This window comes from Catharus ustulatus, chromosome 30 (genome assembly GCF_009819885.2).
Source record: "Catharus ustulatus isolate bCatUst1 chromosome 30, bCatUst1.pri.v2, whole genome shotgun sequence".
Lineage (NCBI taxonomy): Eukaryota > Metazoa > Chordata > Aves > Passeriformes > Turdidae > Catharus > Catharus ustulatus.
The window spans coordinates 2,085,171-2,104,900 of record NC_046250.1 but is presented as its reverse complement, the minus strand read 5'-3'; the positions used below and the strand labels follow the sequence as shown (position 1 = coordinate 2,104,900).

The 19,730-nt window shown below is 62.8% G+C and overlaps 1 protein-coding gene and 1 long non-coding RNA gene across 3 annotated transcripts; one reads left to right on the top strand and one right to left on the bottom strand.

The window, feature by feature from the left end:
• The first annotated feature begins 1,078 nt into the window (after positions 1 to 1,078).
• Positions 1,079 to 3,558, top strand: LOC117008915. Its single transcript, XR_004420397.1, has 3 exons — positions 1,079 to 1,104; positions 1,979 to 2,033; positions 3,479 to 3,558. It is a non-coding gene; the product is annotated as an uncharacterized LOC117008915 (long non-coding RNA).
• Positions 3,559 to 6,668: 3,110 nt separating this feature from the next.
• MPZ (myelin protein zero) lies at positions 6,669 to 18,020 on the bottom strand. 2 transcript variants are annotated; one of them, XM_033083018.1, is made up of 7 exons: positions 17,719 to 18,020; positions 15,240 to 15,406; positions 11,945 to 12,158; positions 9,348 to 9,901; positions 9,185 to 9,264; positions 7,987 to 8,047; positions 6,669 to 7,006 (listed from the first exon to the last, which is right to left on the bottom strand). In XM_033083018.1, exons 1-7 carry the CDS (start codon positions 17,774 to 17,776, stop codon positions 6,917 to 6,919), a joined length of 1,224 nt encoding a protein of 407 aa, XP_032938909.1. In that variant the 5' UTR covers positions 17,777 to 18,020; the 3' UTR covers positions 6,669 to 6,916. The 2 variants fall into 2 exon arrangements, with proteins under 2 accessions (XP_032938909.1, XP_032938910.1); XM_033083019.1 differs by having other exon boundaries at positions 15,240 to 15,403.
• Between the last annotated feature and the right edge of the window lie 1,710 nt (positions 18,021 to 19,730).

The following is a 19,730-nucleotide window of genomic DNA, read 5'->3' as shown; positions in this document are numbered from 1 at the left end:
CTGGGAGGGGACAGGAGTGGCACAGGGACACGGGGACAGCCGGGATGTCACCCGCGGCACTGAGGTGGCACTGGAGCCCCGCGGTGGTGGCCGCGCTGTCCCCGCTGTCCCCACAGGAAGGTCCCTGTCACCGGGGGTGGCACTGGTGGTGTCCCCAGCGGGGGATTCACCCTGTGCTGTCACCCTGTCCCCAGGTGTCACCCTGATGTCCCCGAGCTTCCCCATGTCCCCATGTCCCCATGTCCCCAATGTCCCCAAACCCACCATGTCCCAAATGTCCCCCATGTTTTCCATGTCCCCTCAATGTCCCTCATGTCCCCCCCAATGTCCCCTCAATGTCCCCCCAATGTCCCCAATGTCCCCCTCAATGTCCCCAGTGTCGCCCCAATGTCCCCAGTGTCCCCCCAATGTCCCCCTCAATGTCCTCAGTGTCCCCAGTGTCCCCAATGTCCCCATGTTCCCCCAATGTCCCCTTGTCATCCCAAGTCCCCCAATGTCCCCTGTGTCCCCCAATGTCCCCCCAATGTCCCCCCAATGTCCCCAGTGTCCCCCCAATGTCCCCCCAATGTCCCCAGTGTCCCCCCGATGTCCCCCCAATGTCTCCTCAATGTCCCCTCATGTCCCCATTGTCCCCTCGTGTCCCAATGTCCCAATGTCCCCCAATGTCCCCGCCATGTCCCCAATGTCTCTCCATGTCCCCAATGTCCCCATTGTCCCCCCCGCAATGTCCCCCATATCCCCAATGTCCGCAATCCCTCCATTGTCCCCAGTGTCCCCCCAATGTCCCTTGTGTCCCCCCCAATGTCTCCCAATGCCCCTCAATGTCCCCCCCAATGTCCCAATGCCCCCCCATTGTCCCCATTGTCCCCATTGTCCCCAGTGTCCCCCCATTGTCCCCAATGTCCCCCCCATCGTCCCCATTGTCCCCCCGTGTCCATCGCCCCGCCCCACTGGTGGGCGTGTCCCCGAGGCCCCGCCCCTCTCTCCCATTGGCCGTTCCCGGCTGTCAATCAAACCCCGCGCTATAAAAGCGGCGGCGGCGCCGATCCCGGAGCGGGAGCGGGAGCGGGCGGTGACAGCGGCGACAGCGGCGACATGAGCCAGGTGGGGACACCGCGGGGACACCGCGGGGACACCGAGGGACCGGGACACACCGGGCACAGCCCTCTGCCCCTCCCCCCGCGGTCTGCAGCCCCGGGCAGGGCGGGGAATGGAAACGGGGAGGGGAGGGGGCACCGCGGGGACACTGCGGGGACACTGCGGGGACCCCCGAGCACCGCGGGGACACTGCGGGGACACTTTGGGGACTCCGGAGCACCGCGGGGACACTTTGGAGACACTTTGGGGACTCCGGAGCACCTCAGGGACACTTTGGGGACACTTTGGGGACACTTTGGGGACACTCTGGGACACCACGGGGACACTTTGGGGACTCCAGGGCACCACGGGGACACTTTGGGGACTCTGGGGCACCACAGGGACAGTTTGGGGACACTTTGGGGACACTTTGGGGACTCTTTGGGGACTCTTTGGGGACTCCGGAGCACCGCGGGGACACTTTAGGGACACTTTGGGGACTTCCGAGCATCGCGGGGACACTTTGGGGACTCCAGGGCACCACGGGGACACTTTGGGGACACTTTGGGGGCTCTGGGGCACCGCGGGGACACTTTGGGGACTCCGGGACATCACGGGGACACTTTGGGGACACTTTGGGGACTCCGGGACACCTTGGGGACACTTTGGGGACACTTTGGGGACCCCCGAGCACCGCGTGGACACTTTAGGGACACTTTGGGGACACTTTGGGGACACTTTGGGGACTCCCGAGCACCGCGGGGACACTTTGGGGACACTTTGGGGACATTCTGGGGACTCCGGAGCATCACGGGGACACTGGCTGGAGGTTGGGGACAATGAGGGGACCCTGGGGACAGCAGAGCCCCTGTGTCACCCCCCGGGTCCCCTCTGTCCCCAGCGCGGTCCCCGTGTCACCTCCTCGGCGGCGGAGACCCCCGGGGGGCAGCGGCAAGGTGAGGACCCGCTGTCACCTCTGTCACCTCTGTCACCTCTGTCACCTCTGTCACTGCTCTGTCACCGCTGTCACCTCTGTCACCGCTGTCACCTCTGTCACTGCTCTGTCACCTCTGTCACCGCTGTCACCGCTGTCACCGCTGTCACCGCTGTCACCTCTGTCACCTCTGTCACCGCTGTCACTGCTCTGTCACCTCTGTCACCGCTGTCACCTCTGTCACCTCTGTCACCTCTGTCACCTCTGTCACCTCTGTCACCGCTGTCACCGCTGTCACCTCTGTCACCGCTGTCACTGCTGTCACCTCTGTCACCGCTGTCACCTCTGTCACCGCTGTCACCGCTGTCACCGCTGTCGCCTCTGTCGCCTCTGTCACCTCTCTGTCACCGCTGTCACCTCTGTCACCGCTGTCACCTCTGTCACCGCTCTGTCACCTCTGTCACCGCTGTCACCGCTGTCACCTCTGTCACCTCTGTCACCGCTGTCACCGCTGTCACCGCTGTCACCTCTGTCACCTCTGTCACCGCTGTCACTGCTGTCACCGCTGTCACCTCTGTCACCTCTGTCACCTCTGTCACCGCTGTCACTGCTGTCACCTCTGTCACCTCTGTCACCTCTGTCACCTCTGTCACCTCTGTCACCGCTGTCACTGCTGTCACCTCTGTGTCACCTCTGTCACCTCTGTCACCACTGTCACCGCTCTGTCACCGCTGTCACCTCTGTCACCTCTGTCACCGCGCTGTCACCGCTGTCACCGCTGTCACCGCTGTCACCGCTGTCACTGCTGTCACCGCTGTCACCGCTGTCACCGCTGTCACCGCTCTGTCACCTCGGTCCCCTCCCGGCCCCACCCAGATTGTCCCCAGGGTGAGTCTGGAGGTGCCAGGCTGTCCCCAGGGATGTCCCCAGGGATGTCCCCAGGGATGTCCCCAGGGATGTCCCCAAGGCTGTCCCTTGTCCCCCGGATTGTCCCCGGGATGAGTCTGGGGGTGCCAGGGTGTCCCCAAGGATGTCACTTGTGCCCCTGGGTGTCCCCAAGGATGTCCCTTGTCCCCCTGAGTGTCCCCGGGATGAATCTGGGGGTGCCAGGCTGTCCCCAAGGATGTCCCCAAGGATGTCCCTTGTCTCTCTGGGGGTGCCAGCCTGTCCCCAAGGATGTCCCTTATCCCCCTGAGTGTCCCCAGGGATGTCCCTTGTCCCCCTGAGTGTCCCCAAGGATGTCCCTTGTTCCTCTGGGGGTGCCAGGCTGTCCCCAGGGATGTCCCCAAGGCTGTCCCTTGTCCCCGGATTGGTGGCAGGATGGATCTGGGGGTTCCAGGCTGTCCCCAGGCTGTCCCCAGGCTCTCCCCAGGGATGTCCCCAAGGATGTCCCTTGTCCCCGGATTGGTGGCAGGATGAATCTGGGGGTGCCAGGCTGTCCCCAGGCTGTCCCCAGGCTGTCCCCAGGCTGTCCCCAAGGCTGTCCCTGTCGCTGTCCCCCCCAGCCAGGGCCGGTGTCCCCAAGAAGGAGGAGTCGGAGTCGGAGGAAATCAACATCGACCTGAGCGCGCCCGAGACGGAGCGCGCCGCGCTCGCCATCCAGGACAAATTCCGCAAATTCCAGCGGCGGAAAAAACAACCGGGGCCCTGAGGGGGGTCCCTTGTCCCCGAACCTCGGGTGACACCGAGTGACACAGCCGGGTGTCCCCAGCGGGGGAGGTGGCTCTGGGGACACCTGTTTTTCTGAGAATTCCCGTTTTTTTTTCTGAGAATTCCCGTTTTTTCTGAGAATAATTCCATTTTTTCTGAGAATTTCCCATTTTTCTGTCCTGTAACAGCTGGATTTGGGGAATTCACAGCTGGATTTGGGGGTTCACAGCTGGATTTGGGGGGGTTTGCAGCTGGATTTGGGGGTGCACAGCTGGATTTTGGGGTGCACAGCTGGATTTGGGGGTGCACAGCTGGATTTTGGGGTGCACAGCTGGATTTGGGGGTGCACAGCTGGATTTGGGGGGATTTGCTGCTGGATTTGGGGGGTTCACAGCTGGATTTGGGGGGTTAGGAGCTGGATTTGGGGGGTTCACAGCTGGATTTGGGGGGTTCGCAGCCGGATTTGGGGAGTGCACAGCTGGATTTTGGGGGAGGGTTTGCAGCTGGATTTGAAGATGTTCGGAGCCAGATTTGGGGGGATTCACAACTGCATTTGAGGGGATTTACAGCCGGATTTTGGGAGTTCACAGCTGGGTTTTTTGGGAATTTGCAGCTGGATTTGGGGAGAGTTTGCAGCTGAATTTGAAGATGTTCGGAGCCGGGTTTGGGGGGATTTGCAGCCGCATTTTTGGGAGGTTGCAGCCGAGTTTTGGGGGGACTCTCAGCCGGGTTTCTTGGAGGGATTTGCAGCAGGATTTTTGGGAGGTTCACAGCCCAGTTTTTGGGAGTTTGCAGCCGGATTTTGGGGGGATTCGCAGCCGGATTTTTGGAAGGTTCGCACCCGGGTTTGAGGGGTTTCACAGTCGGGTTTTTGGGAGTTCACAGCCGGGATTTTGGGATTTCACAGCCGGATTTTTGGGATTCTCAGCCGGATTTTTGAGGGAATCGCAGCTGGATTTTTGAGAGCTCGCAGCCGGATTTTTTGGGATTTCACAGCCGGTTTTTTTGGGGCTCTCAGCCGGATTTTTTGGGGTTCTCAGCCGGGTTTTTTGGGAGTTCTCAGCCGGGTTTTTTGGGGTTCTCAGCCGGATTTTAGGGGCTCGCAGGGCTCGGGAATGCCGCGCTCCGGTGCAGAAATAGCTCCTCGGAAAGAAAAACACAACCCGGGGCAGGGCCCAGGGGACACGGCGGGGTCGGGCTGCGCAGACTTATTAGGGAAAGGACAAAAAATCCCGAGGGGACACCGGGGGGACACCGGGGGGGCACCGGGACCGACAATTCCCACCCTGCCCCGAGCCCCAAATGTCCCCAAATCCCCCCCAAACCCGGGGCTGGGCTCTTTGGTGACAGCCCCCACCCCTTTATTAATGACACCTCGGTGTTAATTACAGCGAGCTTTAATTGGTGACAGGGAGGTGGCGCTGAGGTGGCGTTGGGGACAGGATGCCACCACCCTGTGCCACCTCGGAGTGTCGCCTCCTGAGGGTGACAGCGATGCTCAGAGTGGGGACGGCGACAATGGCAGCCCGGAGGGGACATCCCGGAGATGTCAGTTTTATTAATGCCACCACGGGGACAGGGAGGGGACAAGGAGGGGACAGGGAGTAGAAAATGGGGGTGGGGGGCGCGGGGGGCGACCCCAGCCCAGCCGAGGCCTCGCCCCCTCCTCGGGGCTCCGGCCGGAATTTGGGGAGGGGGCGTTATGGGGTGGGGGGAGTTAATGGTGGGGACAAAGGGGACAAAGGGGACAAAGGGGACAGGGCCACCCTGCGACGTCATTTGGGGTCGGTCGCGGGGAGAGACGAGAAAACGGCCAGAAAAGGAGGAAAATTCAAATTTGGGGGTGGGGAGGGGGCAGAGAAACCCCCCCGAGTTGGGGGAGGGGACACGCGGAGGTGACACCGCCACGAGGGGTCCCGGGGACGGGGGGGACCGACCCCAGACCCGCCGGTTTTGGGCTCAAAAAGGAGAAATTGGGAAATTCGCTCCTGGAGCGGAGATGGGGCGGGGGGGGACACGGGGGGGACACGGGGGGGACACGGGGGGACACGGGGGGACACGGGGGGGACACGGGGGGGACACGGGGATGTCCCCAAGGCCGCGGGACCCGAGCGAGAACCACACCCCGCTCCCGGCGGGTCCCGAACCTGGGGGGGCAGAACCGGGATCGGAACCGGGATCGGAACCGGGATCAGAACCGGGATCGGAACCGGGATCGGAACCGGGATCAGAACCGGGATCAGAACCGGGATCAGAACCGGGATCGGAACCGGGATCGGAACCGGGATCAGAACCGGGGTCAGAACCGGGATCGGAACCGGGATCAGAACCGGGGGGGATCAGAACGGATCAGAACCGGTATCAGAACGGATCAGAACCGGGATCAGAACCGGGATCAGAACCGGGATCGGAACCGGGATCAGAACCGGGATCAGAACCGGGATCGGAACCGGGATCAGAACCGGGATCAGAACCGGGGTCAGAACCGGGATCGGAACCGGGGGGGGATCAGAACGGATCAGAACCGGGATCAGAACCAGGATCGGAACCGGGTGGGGATCAGAACCGGGATCAGAACCGGGGGAGGATCAGAACCGGGGGGGGGATCAGAACCGGGATCAGAACCGGGATCAGAACCGGGGGGGGATCAGAACGGATCAGAACCGGGATCGAACCAGGATCAGAACCGGGATCAGAACCGGGATCAGAACCGGGATCAGAACCGGGGGGGGATCAGAACGGATCAGAACCAGGATCAGAACCGGGAACAGAACCGGGGTCAGAACCGGGACCGGAACCGGGATCAGAACGGATCAGAACCGGGATCAGAACCGGGATCAGAACCGGGAACCGAACCGGGATCAGAACCAGGATCAGAACCGGGATCGGAACCGGGGGGGGATCAGAACCGGGGTCAGAACCAGGATCGGAACCGTTGGGGGGATCAGAACCAGGATCAGAACCGGGATCGGAACTGGGATCAGAACCGGGATCAGAACGGATCAGAACCAGGTTCAGAACCGGGATCAGGACCAGGATCAGAACCGGGGGGGATCAGGAGCCCCCCGAGTCGGGTTTGATGATTCTCCGCAGGGCGCTGCCGAGGCTGCCCCGGCTCGGGGAGCGGGCGGGGGGAGGGGGCGCGGCCTGGGGCTCCCCCCGCAGCTCCATCTCGATGGTCATGATGACTTTGGGGGGCCGGGGGTCCCCCCCTGTGCCCGCTGGCTCCGGGGGTCCCTCCCTGCCCGCTAACCGCTATTTCCTCTCCTTGCGAGAGTCGCCCGCGCCCGCCTTGGGTTTCTTGGAGCTGCGGCCGTGGTCCAGCATGGCATAGAGAACGGGGGCCTGCGGGGACAGCGACATTGGGACAGGGACAGGGACAGGGGACAGGGGGGTTAAACTCCGGCACCCGGAGCCTGAGGGGACAGCGACAGGGGGACAGGGACAGGGACAGGGGGGTTAAACTCCCATCCCCGGGGACAGAGGGACAGGGACAGGGGGGTTAAACTCCCATCCCCGGGGACAGGGGGACAGGGGAATTAATCTCTGGCCCTTGGGGACATGGGGACAGGGGTCAGGGGGACAGGGGGATTCATTTCCGGCACCCGGGGACAGCGGGGACAGGGACGGGGACAGGCGGACAGAGGGAACAAGGGGACAGGGGGACAAGAGGGACAGGGGGACAGGGACAGGGGGGGTTAAACTCCCATCCCTGGGGACAGGGGGACAGGAACTGGGGACAGGGACAGGGGGGACAGAGGGGGTTCAACTCCCATCCCCGGGGACAGGGGGACAGGGACAGGGGGGACAGGGGGACAGGGGACAGGGACAGGGGAATTCATCTCCGGCACTCGGGGACAGCGGAGACAGGGGACAGGGGGATTAATCTCTGGCCCTTGGGGACATGGGGACAGGAGGACAAGGGGACAGGGGACAGGGACAGAGGGACAGGGGGATTCATTTCCGGCACCCGGGGACAGCGGGGACAGGATGACAGAGGGACGGGGAGGGGTTCAACTCCCGTCCCCGGGGACAGGGGGACAGCGGGACAGAGGGACAGGGGGACAGAGGGACAGGAGGACAGCAGGGACAGAGAAGACATTGCGGGACATTGGGACATGGGGACACGGGGGGCTTAAGGGACATGGGGGACTGGGGTGACTAGGGGACACTGGGGGACATGGGGACATTGGGGGACACGGGGGGACAGAGGGAACAGAGGGGACGGGGCGACACGGGGCACATGGGGGACACAGGGGACACCGAGGGGACACGGGGGACACCGAGGGGACACCGAGGGGACACCGAGGGGACACGGCACTCACCTGCCGGCTGCGCTTGGAGCCGTCCTTGGCCGAGCGCTGCAGCTTCCCCTTCTCCATGGCGCTGGGGGCGAGTGCGGGGGGGAAGAGAAAAAAGAGGAGGGGTCGGTGGGGAGGGGTCGGGGTGGGTGCGGAGGGGTCGGTGGGGAGGGGTCTGAGTCCTTGGGGAGGGGTCTCAGTCCGTGGGGAGGGGTCTCAGTCTGTGGGGAGGGGTCTCAGTCTGTGGGGAGGGGTCTCAGTCGGTGGGGAGGGGTCGGTGGGGTGGGGAGGGGTCTCAGTGTGTGGGGAGGGGTCTCAGTCTGTGGGGAGGGGCCAGTGGGGTGGGGAGGGGTCGTTGGGGTGGGGAGGGGTCTCAGCAGTGGGGAGGGGTCTTTGGGGAGGGGTCTCAGTCCGTGGGGAGGGGTCTCAGTCCGTGGGTTGGGGTCTTTGGGGAGGGGTCTCAGCAGTGGGGAGGGGTGGGATCGGGGTGGATGGGGAGGGGTCGGGTCCTTGGGGAGGGGTCTGGTCAGTGGGGAGGGGTCTGGTCAGTGGGGAGTGGTCTCAGTCCATGGGGAGGAGTCGGGCAGGGTGGGGAGGGGTCTCAGCAGTGGGGAGGGGTCTCAGTTCATGGGGAGGGGTGTGGTCATTGGGGAGGGTTCTCTGGGTTGGGGTCTCTGGGTGGGGGTCTCAGCAGTGAGGAGGGGTCTCTGGGTGGGGGTCTCTGGGTTGGGGTCTCAGTTCATGGGTTGGGGTCTCTGGGCTGGGGTCTCTGGGTGGGGGTCTCTGGTTTGGGGTCTCTGGGCTGGGGTCTCTGGGTTGGGGTCCCTGGGTTGGGGTCTCTGGGTTGGGGTCTCTGGGGAGGGGTCTCAGTTCATGGGGAGGGGTCTCTGGGTTGGGGTCTCTGGGTTGGGGTCTTTGGGGAGGGGTCTGTGGGTTTGGGGTCTGTGGGGAGGGGTCTCTGGGTGGGGGTCTCTGGGCTGGGGTCTCTGGGCTGGGGTCTCAGTTCATGGGGAGGGGTCTCTGGGCTGGGGTCTCTGGGTTGGGGTCCCTGGGTTGGGGTCTCTGGGTGGGGGTCTCAGCAGTGGGGAGGGGTCTCTGGGTGGGGGTCTCAGCAGTGGGGAGGGGTCTCTGGGTGGGGGTCTCAGCAGTGGGGAGGGGTCTCTGGGTTGGGGTCTCTGGGTGGGGGTCTCAGCAGTGGGTTGGGGTCTCTGGGGTCTCTCACCTGAGGCGCCGCTGCAGCCGCTCCTGGCGCCGCCTCCAGCAGTAGCGGCTGCCATAGCCCAGCGCCACCAGCGCGGCCACCAACAACAGGACACCGGCAATGACAGCGCCCAGCACCACTCCGTAACGCGGGGACACTGCGGGGACATTGGGGACAGTGCCACCAACAGCAGGACACCGGCAATGACAGAGCCCAGCACCACTCCGTAACGGGGGGACACTGCGGGGACATTGGGGACAGTGCCACCAACAGCAGGACACCGGCAATGACAGAGCCCAGCACCACTCCGTAACGGGGGGACACTGCGGGGACATTGGGGACAGTGCCACCAACAGCAGGACACCGGCAATGACAGAGCCCAGCACCACTCCGTAACGGGGGGACACTGCGGGGACATTGGGGACAGTGCCACCAACAGCAGGACACCGGCAATGACAGAGCCCAGCACCACTCCGTAACGGGGGGACACTGCGGGGACATTGGGGACAGTGCCACCAACAGCAGGACACCGGCAATGACAGAGCCCAGCACCACTCCGTAACGGGGGGACACTGCGGGGACATTGGGGACAGTGCCACCAACAGCAGGACACCGGCAATGACAGAGCCCAGCACCACTCCGTAACGGGGGGACACTGCGGGGACATTGGGGACAGTGCCACCAACAGCAGGACACCGGCAATGACAGAGCCCAGCACCACTCCGTAACGGGGGGACACTGCGGGGACAGCGGGGACAGCGGGGACAGCGACACCATCAGCAGAGAGGGGACAGCGGGGACAGCGCCACCTCAGCACGAGGGGACAGCGGGGACAGCGCCACCTCAGCACGGGGGGGATAGCGGGGACAGCGGGAACAGTGTCACCGTCAGCAGAGAGGGGACATCGGGGACGTGTCACCCCCAGTAGAGAGGGGACAGTGGCACCGTGTCACCGCCAGCAGGGACAGGACAGTGGCACCGTGTCACCCCCAGTAGAGAGGGGACAGTGTCACCGTCAGCAGGGAGGGGACATCGGGGACGTGTCACCCCCAGAAGAGAGGGGACAGTGGCACCGTGTCACCATCAGCAGAGGGGGGACATTGGGGACAGTGCCACCGCCAGCAGAGAGGGGACAGTGGCACCGTCAGCAAGGAGGGGACAGTGCCACCGTGTCACCCACAGCAGGGACAGGACAGTGGCACCGTGTCACCATCAGCAGGGAGGGGACAGTGGCACCATCAGCAGGGAGGGGACAGTGGCACCGTGTCACCATCAGCAGGGAGGGACAGTGGTACTGTCACCCACAGCATGGAGGGGACACCGACACCATGTCACCACCAGCAGCAGGTGGAATTGAGGTGACACCAGCCCCGTGTCACTGCCACCATCGGTGTCAGGGAGGTGACACCGCCACTAGGGAGCAGGGAGGTGACACCAGCCCAGTGTCACCCTCATCATAGGTGCTCAGGGAGGTGACACGGCCACTATCGGTGACAGCAGGCGACAGAGAGGTGACAGGGAGGTGGCAACAGGTGACAAGGAGGTGACAGCAGGTGAGAGGAGGTGACAGCAGGTGATAGCAGGTGACACGAAGGTGACAGGAAGATGACAGCAGGTGCCAGGGAGGTGCCAGCAGGTGCCAGCAGGCGACAGCAGGTGGCAGCAGGTGACAGCAGGAGACAGGGATGTGCCAGGAGGTGCCAGAAGGTGCCAAGGAAGTGACAGGGAGGTGACACAGAGGCGACAGGGAGGTGCCAACAGGTGACAGGAGGTGCCAGCAGGTGCCAGCAGTGGACAGGGAGGTGACAGGCAGGTGACAGCAGGCGACAGGGGGGTGTCAGTAGGTGACAGCAGGTGACAACCGGTGCCAGCAGGTGACAGAGAGGTGCCAGCAGGCGACAGGGAGGTGACAGAGAGGCGACAGGGAGGTGCCAGCAGGTACCAGTAGGTGACAGGCAGGAGACAGGGAGGCGACAGGGAGGTGACGGCAGGCACAGGGAGGTGACAGTAGGTGACAGCAGGTGCCAGCAGTGGACAGGGAGGTGACAGGGAGGTGCTAGCACGCGACAGGGAGGTGACACAGAGGCGACAGGGAAGCGACAACAGGTGCCAGCAGGTGCCAGCAGGCGACAGGGGGATGACAGGGAGGTGACAGCAGGTGCCAGTAGGTGCCAGGAAGTGCCAAGGAGGTGACAGGCAGGTGGCAGCAGGTGCCAGGGAGGTGACAAGGAGACGACAGCAGGCGACAGGGAGATGACAGGGAGGTGACAGCAGGCGACAGCAGGTGGCAGCAGGTGGCAGCAGGTGGCAGTAGGTGGCAGCAGGTGACAAGGAGGTGATAGCAGGTGACAAGGAGATGACAGCAGGCGACAGGGAGGTGACAGGGAGGTGACAGCAGGCGACAGCAGGCGGCAGTAGGTGACAAGGAGGTGACAGCAGGCGACAGGAAGGTACCAGCAGGCAACACGGAGGTGACAGCAGGTGCCAGGAGGCGACAGGGAGGTGACAGAGAGGCGACAGGGAGGTGGCAGCAGGTGAGAGGAGGTGACAACAGGTGGCGGCAGGTGCCAGGGAGGTGCCAGGGAGGTGACAGGCAGGTGAAAGGAGGTGACAAGGAGGTGACAGGGAGATGACACGGAGGTGACAGCAGGTGAGAGGAGGTGACAGCAGGTGACAGCAGGTTCCAGGAAGGTTCTAGGGAGGTTCCAGGGAGGTGCCAGCCGGCGACAGGGAGGTGACAGGGAGGTGACAGGGAGGACAGACAGATGCCACCCCGCTCACCTCTCTCCAGCACGTAGAGCGTGACCTGTGACGATTTGCCCACGATGTCGGGCGGGTTTTTCACGTCGCACGTGAAGGTGCCGTTGTCGCTCGGCTCCAGCCCGTGGATGATGATTGAGCCGTCGCGGCGCCGCGGGTTCCCCGCCCACTCCATGCGCTCCTTGAAGCTCCCGACGTCGTCGATGTAGGGCTGGCCCTGGGCGTAGTGGAAGATCTGCGACAGCGACAGTGACAGCGACAGGGAGGTCACGGAGGGGCGGGGGTGGCGCTCGGGCGGGCGGGGAAATGAGGGTGGGAACATCCCGAAATGCGGGCACAAATCTCCCGAAATTCGGGTGTGAAACCCCCAAAATCCAGGCACAAATCCCCCGAAATCCAGTCACAAATTCCTCAAAATGCCGGTGTGAACTCCCCAAAATCCGGTCACAAATCCCCCAAAATCCCGTCACAAATCCCCCGAAATGCGGCCACGAACTCCCCAAAATCCGGGTGTGAACCCCCCAAAATCCGGCTGCACACTCCCCACATTCCGGCTGGGAACTCCCCAAAACCCAGCCACAAATCCGCCGAAATCCAGGTGTGAACCCCCAAAAACCCAGGCACAGATCTCCCAAAATCCGGTCACAAATTCCCCAAAATGCGGGTGTGAACCTCTTAAAATCCAACTGGAAATCCCCCCGAATCCGGCTGCGAACTCCCCAAGTCCCGGTTGAGAATTCCCCAAATTCCGGCTGAGAATCTCCCAAAATCTGGCTGTGAAGTCCCCAAAATCCGGGTGTGAATCCCCCAGAATCAGAGTGTGAATCTCCCAAAATCCGGCCACAAATCCCCCAAAATCTGGCCACAAATCCCCCGAAATGCGGGTGTGAACCCCCCAAATCCGGGTGTGAACTCCCCAAAACCCGGCTGAGAATCTCCCCCAAATTCCGACTGGCAACTCCCCCAAAACCCGGCTGCGATCCCTCCCAATTTCCAGCTGTGAACCCCCCAAATTCCTGCTGGGAATTCCCCAAAATCCGGGTGTGAGCACCCCAAAATCCGGCCACAAATCCCCCGAAATCCGGGTGTGAACATCCCAAAATCCAGGCACAAATCTCCCAAAATCCGGGCACAAATCCCCCAAATTCCGGCTGTGAACCTCCTAAAATCCAGCTGCAAATCCCCCCGAATCCGGCTGCGAACTCCTCAAGTCCTGGCTGGGAATTCCCCAAAATGTGGATGTGAAACCCCCAAAATCCGACTGCGAACCCCTCAAAAACCAGGCACAAATCCCCCAAAATCCGGTCACTAATTCCCCGAAATGCGGGTGTGAATCCCTCAAAACCCGGCTGTGAACTCCCCAAATTCCGGCTGAGAATCTCCCCCAAATCCCGGGTGCGAACCCCTAAACCTGGCTGCGATCACCCTAAATTCCTGCTGTGAACCCCCTAAAATCCAGCTGGAAATCCCCCCGAATCCGGCCACAAATCCCCCGAAATCCGGCTGTGAACCCCCAAAATGCGGCTGTGAACTCCCCAAATCCCGAGTGTGAACCCCCGAAATGCGGGTGTGAACCTCCCAAAATCCAGGCACAAATCCCCCGAAATGCGGCTGTGAACCTCTCAAAATCCGGGTGTGAACCTCCCAAAATCCGATCACGAACCCCCCCAAAATCCGGGTGTGAACCTCCCAAAATCCGGCCACAAATCCCCCAAAATCCAGCTGTGAACCCCTCAAAATCCGGGTGTGAACTCCCCCAAAATCCAGCCACAAATCCCCTGAAATCAGGGTGTGAACTCCCGAAATGCGGGTGTGAACCCCCCAAAATGCGGGCACAAATCTCCCAAAATCCGGTCACGAATCCCCCAAAATCCGGGTGTGAACCGCCCAAAATGCGGGTGTGAACCCCCCAAAATCCGGCCACAAATTCCCCGAAATGAGGATGTGAACTCCCCAAAATCCGAGTGTGAATCCCCCAAAATTCGGGTGTGAATCCCCCAAAATCCGGGCACAAATCCCCCAAAATGCGGCCACGAATCCCCCAAAATCCGGGTGTGAACCTCCCAAATTCCGGCTGTGAACCTCCCATAATCCAGCTGCAAATCCCCCCGAATCCGGCTGAGAACTCCCCAAGTCCCGGCTGGGAATTCCCCAAATTCCGGCTGCGAACCCCCCAAAATCCGGGTGTGACTCCCCCAAATCCGGCTGCGATCGCCCTAAAATCCGGCTGGGGACACCGGGGATGGCTCGGGGACACTGGGGACAGACAGGGGACACCGCGGGGACACTGAGGGGGGACACTGGGGACGTGTCGGGGACACCGCGGGGACATTGGGGATGAGCTGGGGACACCGCGGGGACATTGGGGATGAGCTGGGGACACCGCGGGGACACTGGGGACGGGTCGGGGACGCTGGGGACAGGTTGGGGACACGGTGGGGACACTGAGGGCGGGCTGGGGACACTGGGGATCACTCTGGGACACCGGGGACGGGTCGGGGACACCACGGGGACACTGGGGATGGCTCGGGGACACTGGGGACAGGCTGGGGACACTGCGGGGACACTGCGGAGACACTGAGGGGGGACACTGGGGACGTGTCGGGGACACCGCGAGGACACTGGGGATGAGCTGGGGACGCCGCGAGGACACCGGGGATGGCTCGGGGACACTTGGGACGAGTTGGGGACACCGCGGGGACACTGGGGGCACACTGGAGGCGGGCTGGGGGACATTGGGGACGGGTTGAGGACACTGGGGACGGGTTGGGGACACTGGGGACGGGCTGGGGACACCGGGGATGGCTCGGGGACATTGGGGACAGGGCGGAGACACTGAGGACGAGTTGGGGACACTGGGGACACCGCGAGGACACTGGGGATGAGCTGGGGGACGCTGGGGACACCGCGGGGACACTGCGGGGACACCGGGGATGGCTCGAGGACACTGAGGACGAGTCGGGGACACCGCGGGGACACTGGGGGCACACTGGAGGCGGGCTGGGGGACACTGGGGGCAGGCTGGGGACACTGCGGGGACACTGGGGGGACACTGGGGGGACACTGAGGGCGGGCTGGGGACACCGGGGATGGCTCGGGGACATTGGGGACAGGCTGGGGACACTGCGGGGACACTGCGGAGACACTGAGGGGGGACACTGGGGACGTGTCGGGGACACCGCGAGGACACTGGGGATGAGCTGGGGACGCCGTGGGGACACCGGGGATGGCTCGGGGACACTGAGGACAGGTTGGGGACACTGAGGACAGCTCGGGGACACTGGGGACAGCTCGGGGACACCGCGGTGACACTCACGGAGATGCTGTCGCGGCTGCCCTCGGCCTGGAAGTGCCAGGTGACAGAGATGTCATCCGAGACCCACTCGCTGGACCAGAAGCTGCAGGACAGGGTGACACTGGCGCCCACCGTGCCATAGACCTCGCGCTGCGTGTACACGTGGATCGGCGACACCGGCGACACTGCTGGCGACACACGGGGCTGGCTGTCACCGCGCCCTGTCCCCGAGGTGCCACCCCGAGGGCGCCGAGGGGAGCGCCAGGGGACATTTGTGGCGCTGCTGTCACCGGGGGTGGCTCGGAGGGGACAGTGGAGTTGTGACACCACCCCGATGTCCCTAAGGGTGGCTCGGAGGGGACAGCGGAGTTGTGGCACTGTTGTCACCAAGGGTGGCTTGGAGGTGACAGTGTCCCAGTGCGCGGTGACAAGGGCGGGGCTGGCCCGGGGAGGTGACAATGACACCCGCTGTGCACCCCGGTGACACCAGAGGGGCTGGGTGTGGCACCCGCACTGTCCCCAGGGAGGTGACAACCCTGGGACCCTCCTCGATGCCACCCTCAGCTTGGTGACAACTCTGGGGACCCTCCTTGATGCCACCTCCACCTGTCCCCAACTTGGTGACAATCCTGGGACCGTCCTTGATGCCACCCCCATCTGTCCCTATGTTGGTGACAACTCTGGAGCGTCCTCGATGCCACTCCCACCTGTCCCCAGCTTGGTGACAACTCTGGACTGTCCTTGATGCCACCCCCAGCTGTCCCCATGGAGGTGACAACTCTGGGACCGTCCTTGATGCCACCCCCATCTGTCCCCATGTTGGTGACAACGCTGGGGACCCTCCTCGGTGCCACGCCCATCTGTCCCCAGCTTGGTGACAACTCTAGGACCCTTCTTGATGCCACCCCCAACTCGGTGACAATTCTGGGGACTGTCCTCGATGTCACCCCCAGCTGTCCCCATGTTGGGGACAACTCTGGGGATCCTCCTTGATGCCACTCCCACCTTGGTGACAACTCTGGGAACTGTCTCTGATGCCACCCCCACCTGTCCCCTGCTTGGTGACAATCCTGGGGACCCTTCTTGATGCCACCCCCATGGAGGTGACAACTCTGGGGACCCTCCTTGATGCCACCCCCACCTTGGTGACAACTCTGGGACCCTTCCTGATGTCACCCCCACCTGTCCCCATGTTGGTGACAACTCTGGGACCGTCCTTGATGCCACTCCCAGCTGTCCCCAGGGAGGTGACAACTCTGGGGACCCTTCTTGGTGCCACCTCCAGCTTGGTGACAACTCTGGAGCGTCCTCGATGCCAACCTCCACCTGTCCCCATGTTGGTGACAACTCTGGGACTGTCCTTGATGCCACCCCAAGCTGTCCCCAGCTTGGTGACACCCTGACGACCCTCCTCGGTGCCACCCCATGTTGGTGACAACTCTGGGGACCCTTCTTGATGCCACTCCCAGCTGTCCCCAGGGAGGTGACAACTCTGAGGACCCTCCTTGGTGCCACCCCCAACTCGGTGACAACTCTGGGACCGTCTCTAATGCCACCCCCATCTGTCCCCATGTTGGTGACAACTCTGGGACTGTCCTCAATGCCACTCCGAGCTGTCCCCATGTTGGTGACAACTCTGGGGACCCTCCTTGATGCCACCCCCGGCTTGGTGACAACCCTGGGGACCCTCCTCGATGCCACTCCCAGCTGTCCCCATGGAGGTGACAACTCTGGGGACCCTCCTCGATGCCACCCCCAACTCGGTGACAACTCTGGGACCCTTCTTGATGCCATCCCCACCTGTCCCCATGTTGGTGACAACTCTGGGGACTGTCCTTGATGCCACCCCCAGCTTGGTGACAACCCTGGGGACCCTCCTTGGTGCCACCCCCATCTGTCCCCATGTTGGTGACAACTCTGGAACCTTCCTTGATGGCACCCCCAGCTTGGTGACAACTCTGGAGTGTCCTTGATGCCACCTCCATGAAGGTGATAATCCTGGGGTCCCTCCTCGGTGCCACCCCCGGCTTGGTGACAACTCTGGGAACTGTCCCTGATGCCACCCCCATCTGTCCCTATGTTGGTGACAATCCTGGGGTCCCTCCTTGATGCCACCCCCACCTTGGTGACAACTCTGGGACCCTTCCTGACGTCACCCCCACCTGTCCCCATGTTGGTGACAACTCTGAGACCCTCTTCGGTGCCACTCCCACCTGTCCCCAGGGAGGTGACAACTCTGGGACTGTCCTTGATGCCACCCTCAGCTTGGTGACAACTCTGGGACTGTCCTTGATGCCACCCTCAGCTTGGTGACAACTCTGGGGACTTTCCTCGGTGCCACCCCCCCGGTGACACCCCTGAGGACCCTCCTGGGTGCCACCCCCCGGTGACAGTCCCCAAACATCGCGTGGGTGCCACCAACCCCACGGCCACCCCCAAACCTCTCCCGTCCCCCCCTCCCCCCGTTTTTGGGGACATTGTCCCTTGTCCCCAAGCTCACCCAGCGCCGCCACCAGCGCGGCCAGCACCAGGAGGTGGCGGGTGGCCCTCGGCGACATGGTGACAGCGACACGGAGGGGACAGCGGCCGGGGACAGGGGTTTAAGGGTGGCACCGCCACTGCTGCCCCCCGGGGCGCGGCCAATGGGAGCCGGGAGCGGGGGGGACTCAAAGGGGACATTGAGGGGACACTGCGGGGACTGTCCCCAACGGGACACTGCCGCCTTTGTCACCATTGTCACCCCGCATTCCCGCGAGCCGCGGGGGCGGCGACAGAGGAATGTGGCTGTGGGGACATTGGGGACATTGGGGGGACATGGGGGGGGACATGGAGGGACATTGGGGACAGAGGGGACATTGGGGACAGAGGGGACGGAGGGGACATGGGGGGGGATATGGGGGACACGGAGAGGGACATTGGGGACATGGGGGGACAGAGGGGACAGAGGGGGCGCGTGGCGGGGACATGGTGGGGACGGAGGGGACATTGGGGGGACAGAGGGGGGACATGGAGGGACATTGGGGACAGAGGGGATATGGGGGGGACATGGGGACATTGGGGAGACAAAGGGGACATTGGGGGACATTGGGGGGGACAGAGGTGACAGAGGGGACAAAGGGGACAGAGGGGACAGAGGGGGGACATGGAGGGGGACATGTGGGGACATGGGGGGCAGAGGGGACAGACGGGACAGAGGGGGACAGAGGGGACATTGGGGACACGGAGAGGGACATTGGGGGACAGAGGGGACAGAGGGGACATGGAGGGACATTGGGGACAGAGGGGACACGGGGGGACACGGAGAGGGACGGGGGGGACAGAGGTGACATTGGGGACATGGGGACAGAGAGGACATGGAGGGACAGGGGGGACTTTGGGGGACATTGGGGACAGAGGGGACATGGAGAGGGACAGAGGGGACAGAGGGGACATGAAGGGACATGGGGGGCACATGGGGGACACGAAGAGGGACAGAGGGGACATGGGGGGACAGAGGAAGGGACAGAGGGGGGGACAGAGGGGACACGGGGGGCACGTGGCGGGGACATGGTGGGGACAGAAGGGACAGAGGGGACAGAGGGGACAGAGGGGTCATTGGGGACATGGGGGGGCATGGGGGACATGGGGACAGAGGGGACAGAGGGGACATTGGGGATATTGGGGACACGGAGAGGGACAGAGTGGGGGACAGAGGGGGACAGAGGGGACATTGGGGGACAGAGGAGAGGACAGAGGGGACAGAGGGGACATTGGGGGGACAAAGGGAGGACATTGAGGGGGACAGAGGTGACAGAGGGGACATGGGGGGCACGTGGCAGGGACAGAGGGGACAGAGGGGACACGGGGGGGACATGGGAGGGACAGAGGGGACAGAAGGGACACTGGGGGACATGGGGGGACACGGAGAGGGACAGAGGGGACATTGGGGGGACACGGGTGGCACCCAGGGCTCGGAGTTGGGGTTTTTTGGGGGGGATTTTGGGTTTTTTGTTTGGATTTTTGGTGGTTTTGGGTTTTTTGGGGGGATTTTTTTTTGATTTTGGGTTTTTTTTTGGGATTATTTTTGGGATTTTGTGGGGTTTCTGGTTTTTTTGGGAGGGTGGGTTTTATGTTTTTTTGTTTGGCTGGTTTTTTTTGGGGGTTGGGGGTTTTTGAGGTTTTTTTGCTTTTTTGGGGAGGAGTTGAGGGGCTTTTGGGGCTTTTTGGGGTTTTTAGGGGCTTTGGGGTTTTTTTGGGGGGGATTTGGGGTTTTTCGGGGGGGTTTTGGAAAGTTTTTAGAGGATTTAGGGGGATTTTTGGAAGGTTTTGGGGAATACAATGGGATTTGGGGGAAAAAAAATCGGGATTTGGGGTGAAAAAGCTGGGATTTGGGGGAATAACCCGGGATTTTGGGGGGAAAAACAAGAATTTGGGGTGAAAATTACGGAATTAGAGGGGAAAAACTTGGGATTTAGGGAGAAAAATCTGGGATTTGGGGGAATTAACCGGGATTTGAGGAAAATTCTGGGATTT